General features: G+C 39.8%; 1 protein-coding gene across 1 annotated transcript; it reads right to left on the reverse strand.

Annotated features, from left to right (window-relative positions):
* Window positions 1-2,355: 2,355 nt before the first annotated feature.
* LOC143598449 (dihydrolipoyllysine-residue acetyltransferase component 4 of pyruvate dehydrogenase complex, chloroplastic-like) lies at window positions 2,356-4,866 on the reverse strand. The gene is made up of 6 exons (XM_077076658.1): window positions 4,128-4,866; window positions 3,863-4,054; window positions 3,703-3,790; window positions 3,557-3,627; window positions 3,399-3,482; window positions 2,356-2,556 (listed from the first exon to the last, which is right to left on the reverse strand). The coding sequence occupies exons 1-6, from the start codon at window positions 4,749-4,751 to the stop codon at window positions 2,452-2,454; spliced, it is 1,164 nt and encodes a 387-aa protein (XP_076932773.1). The 5' UTR covers window positions 4,752-4,866; the 3' UTR covers window positions 2,356-2,451.
* Between the last annotated feature and the right edge of the window lie 221 nt (window positions 4,867-5,087).

A 5,087-nucleotide genomic window follows, 5' to 3' on the forward strand; every position in this document is an offset into this window, starting at 1 on the left:
AATTTAATTTCGTTAATTTATCTCTGTAGGGTTTTTTTTCTTTGTTAAATTTTGTGGTGTATTGTATTTCGTTAATATATTGGCCTTTAAAAAATATAAACGAATGGACTAGTATTTAATAGAGTAATATTTTTTGTGTTTAGTTCGTCTCTTTAAGAACACTCGTATTGGGACATTGACAGATGGAGGTGGCATTCGTCACGGGGACTAGACGTGCACAAAAAAACCGGTTCCGGAACCTAACCGGTGGAACCGAACCGGAACCGGTTCCAGTTCCAACCCGGTTGGAACAATACCCGGTTTGGGTATTTTTGTACCCGAAAATCGGGACCGGTTCTACTATATATATTTCAGTACCGGTTCCAACCCGGTTCCTACCCGGTTATTATTTGGAACCGGTTCGGGTCGTACCCGGAAAAAACCGGTTCCGACGGGTTTTTTTTCAAGGGTCAAACAAAAAGTCAAACTAGCCGTTGGAACCGGTTCCAACGGTAATATAGCCGTTGGAACCGGTTTTTTAGACACCAAATAGCCGTTGGAACCGGTTCCAACGGTAATATAGCCGTTGGAACCGGTTTTTGAGGCAATATATCCGTTGGAACCGGTTCCAACGGTAATATAGCCGTTGGAACCGGTTTTTGGGCCAAACCTATATATAACTTGTTTCCATTACTTGTTTCACCATTACTTGTTTCCATTACTTGTAATTATTTGTTTTGGTAAAATTATTTGTAACTTGTTCGACTAATTATTTGTTTTGGTAAAATTATTTGTTTCGACGAAGAAGAATTGTACTATATGTTTTATTATAATTTGTTCGATTAATTTTTGTTTCTTTTTTAATAACGACGAACATTTTATTTATTTAAAAACTAACTATTACAAACATTATTAACACATAAACGATACTAAACATAACAACTAAAACATAAAAAACAAAGTCCGTCGTTTTAATCCGGGAATACTTATTTTTGGGTTGTAGAGCCGGACGACTCTCCCACTTCCTTTTTTTTATCTTCCAATCTTTTTTTCTCTCGACAATACTTATTCGTATGTTTTCGTAATGTCGAGTTGGACCCTGCTTTAAGAAACTTCGAGCAATATTTGCAACGTGCCAACTCATGTGAGTCGGTCATGAGACACAAATCGTAATGGACCCAAACATCGGGGCATCTTGTTGTTTCGATCACCATAACGTCATCATTGGATGCCATTTGTGGTCGGTTTAAGGTTAATTTTGGTTTGTAGTGTGTTTTATGGTTTTGGAATTGGAGTGTGTTTGATAGTTTTGAAACTTGCTATTATTAGTAAGAAAATACCCTATTTATAGTTAAAAAACCGGTTCCAACGGTCAAAAACGGCTATATAGCCGTTGGAACCGGTTCCTAACGGCTCTAATTTTTAAATTTCAAAAAAAACCGGTGGAACCGGTTTTTACGTAAAAACCGGTTCCGGTTCATACCCTACCGGTTCTTAAAAGTTCGCATATCTGGGCACCGGTTCGGGTCGGGAACCGAACCGGTTCCTGACTGGAACCGGTGTCATTCTCTACCCGGGTTGAAAAAAACCGGTTCCGAACCGGTTCGGGTTTTCAAGGTTTACCCGATTTGTGCAGCTCTAACGGGGACAGCTACAAGCGCATCTAATTGAAACGTTTCATTCTTCATAGCTTGTCATCTTTTCATCCTTGAAAGATGGTATATGAAATTATCATGAAACAATTTTACAGTGTTTTCAAACATTTTATATGACAATTCAGAACTAAACAAATGGAATTTATTTCTTGAAACATTTTTTCTATAATATGTATATCAAGATCCATTGCTTTTAAAAATATCACTTCACATATTTCTAAAATCAGTTTTTTGAACCTAAAACGATTGAAGTTTTTAGCTCGTCTAACACAACCAAGTTAATAGTATGTGCACCACATCATGTATGGGGAAAGACACTATTGCGAATCGGTTTATATTATAGTTTTGATTTTTTCAACCACGTTTGTGCTTTTTGAGGCGTTATTTGTTGCTACATAATCCAAAATACGAAATATGTTTTCTCCGTTATGCAAGTATTCAAAACATTTCAAACGCTATTGCACGTTTTATCAATTGCCAAACTTCCGTTTCTAATTAACAAACTCAAAGATCAAACATGAATAATACAAATGTTCAAATAAACCCCAAACTCCTCTTTAACAAAATCTCCATTTCTTGGGGGTGAGTGGTGGTGGTTGGGGGGGGGGGGGGGGGTATGTTTTTATTGACATGTTTAAATTACCTAAAAAAATATCTAGAAAAGAGGGGCAAAAAAGAAAAAATAAGAATGAAAGTACAACATAATAATATTGCAAAATGCTAGAAACCGAAAAAGTGTTACCCCTGCAAACCAAGTTTCTTAGCTGCATTGACCAAGAGGCTACCATGCAAATGTTCAGCAAAGGTGGTTAACATTTTACAATGTCAAGCTGTCGGGTTCTTGAACAATCTTTGCAAAGGTTTTAACGAAAGCAGCAAGGTCAGCTCTGTACACAATTCGGTGATCGGCAGTTACATTTACCTGGAAATTGTTTGTACAAAACAAGTTTTCAATATTATTGTAGGAATGGTAAAATGGAACAAGCCAAACAGGTTAAAAGTCATCTAAACATGTACTAAAACTTAATATTAGTGTTAACAGCTAAACAGATTGTGTTGTGTTTTATCTCTGGTCAAGCATGTAAATTCTAAAACGGAAACAAGTTGAAAGCTCCCAAAGTGTTTTTATTACATAAAAACACCTAATAAAAAACTACAGTGTTATAAATGTATAAGGATTGCATCAACATCACTGGGTTGATGTCGACGAAAACCAAGATACTGTTGAGGGATACCGATCCTCCACACGCACTATACCGAAAAGAATCGGCTAAAAGTAGTTTCAAACGGTCTGAACCAGTCTAAACAAGCAAAGTCTAAAACAACTAAACATGATTTGGAGCAGGCGTGCGCCTTACTTGGCTCGAACTTGCGTTTTCCAAGTGTTGTGCGCTGTGCGCCTTGAGCATTTAACTACTACAGATAAGAGTTAAGCAAGATTTAAAGCCTAGTAAAGATTTGGCTAGACACACATAGCTAAAGTGGAGATGATTATGATGAGAATGTTGACTTACTTTCTACATTGTTGTATGTTGACTAAGTAGCTCTTACTAAGCAATAATGAAGAACTCAACTCATTACTAGGAATCTAATGGCTAGAAGTCTAGAACCATTAAGCTAAAATTCTTTATTAACTGCTATAAATACACTTGTTTCCACTTAGTATACCACTTCTAAAGAAGTAAAGTAAGCTCTAAGTACGCTAATGTAGATTACTAAAGGTCATATGGGATTAATACACTGTTTGAATTATAAAAGACTCACCAGCATTTGACTTTTCACACTGAAATATCCATCTTTATCTGCAACAGGAGTAGGCTTTGAAGCTCCAACAGCCATAATAGCCCCCTGCAACAGATAACCATATGTAATTTACACAGATAAAGATCCAACAAAATCAAGCTATATTAACACACACACACCTGTCCAGGAGGAAGAATAGCATCAAACCGATCCACTCCAAACATGCCTAAGTTAGACAGAGTAAAAGTCCCTGCAACCAGAACCACAAGTTTTTGTAAAGAAACAAGATCCAAATTACTATTTCAAGTTCAAAGTTCAAACTTACCCGAGTTGTACTCGTGCGGTTGAAGTTGCTTGGACCGTGCTTTCTCCACAAGCTCCTTCCATTTCTCAGATAACAAATAAAGATCCAACTACAACATAACACAAGAAACACTCAGCAAACTTACTCGAATCAACAAATACACGAAATACAAGATATAAACCTTGTCAGCATCTTGAAGAACAGGGGTGATCAAACCGCCGTTAATCGCCACCGCCACAGCAATATTGATACTACTGTTATAAGTAAAACTCTTTCCATCTTTGCAGCTTGCATTCACCACAGGGTGCTGAACAAGAGCCATTGCAGCAGCCTTTGCTAGCAATGCAGTCATGGTAACACCCTTAGACTTAACCTAAACATCCATAACTCAATCAAACTTCAAATTACACAACAAATATATGCATAATCAAATAACATCTATCAACCTTTGCATATAGAGCATCAAGAGCATCAGTCATAACCGGATACCCAACGCTAAACGTCGGGACCGACAAACAGTCAATCATATTCTTCGACACCGCAGCCTGCATAGTCGTAAACGGAACAATACTCGCCCCCAGTATTTCCACGAACGCAGGCGCCAATTTAACAGAACCAGCAACCGCATCAGTAACCGGAGCAGCACTTACAGGAGCCGGAGCGCTTTTAACCGTAATTTCGATTCCCGCGGCAGCTTCGACATCCGCCGCAGTAATCCTCCCAAACGGCCCGGTCCCAACCACCTTATTAATATCCACCTTTTGCTGTTTCGCCAATTTCTTCGCATACGGCGTCGAAACAATCCTCCTCGGTCCATCCGCCACATCCGCCGATGCCGAAGAAGCAGCAACCGGAGCCTCCGCCGTCGCCGGAGTATCAGCAACCGTTGCCGCCACCTCCGCGGCCAGCGCCGCCGGAGAACCGCCAGATTTAGCAGCTTTAGCCCTAGCTTCTTCAACATCAGCTTCAGTTTCAGCTAGCAACCCGATCGGAGCACCAACCGGAGCGGATTCACCTTCCGGAACAACAATGGCAGCAAGTATTCCATCATAAAACGTTTCAACGTCCATATCAGCCTTATCAGACTCCACAACAACAACCGATTCGCCTTTGGACAACACATCGCCTTCCGATTTGATCCACGAGACGATTTTGCCCTAGGTCATTGTGGAACTCAGTGCCGGCATGAAGATCTCCCGGATTTTGGCGCGAACAGTGGAGTTTGACGTCCGGCGAGTGAATGTGACGGCCGGAGTGAATCGCCATTGCCGGTTGGAAGAGAATGAAGAAGAGAATGAGAGTGATTGGAGGAGATAAGAAGCCATTGGAGTTGCAGGTTAGGGTTTGGATATACAGAGTATATAGAGTTAGTGAGGCGGAGAAGACGAGGGAGTGAAAATATGAAA

This window comes from Bidens hawaiensis, unplaced genomic scaffold, assembly GCF_021521415.1.
Source record: "Bidens hawaiensis isolate Kalapana, Puna unplaced genomic scaffold, B.hawaiensis_p1.1 tig00050279_1, whole genome shotgun sequence".
Lineage (NCBI taxonomy): Eukaryota > Viridiplantae > Streptophyta > Magnoliopsida > Asterales > Asteraceae > Bidens > Bidens hawaiensis.

What these genes read in the sequence shown, in the direction of transcription:
- LOC143598449 (XM_077076658.1), bottom strand. Translation starts at nt 4,751, where the DNA reads ATGGACGTTGAAACGTTTTATGATGGAATACTTGCTGCCATTGTTGTT. An exon ending in ACCGCACGAGTACAACTCGG is followed by an intron (nt 3,628 to 3,702) that starts GTAAGTTTGAAC and finishes TTCTGGTTGCAG; the next exon opens with GGACTTTTACTCTGTCTAAC. An exon ending in GTGTGAAAAGTCAAATGCTG is followed by an intron (nt 2,557 to 3,398) that starts GTGAGTCTTTTA and finishes AACAATTTCCAG; the next exon opens with GTAAATGTAACTGCCGATCA.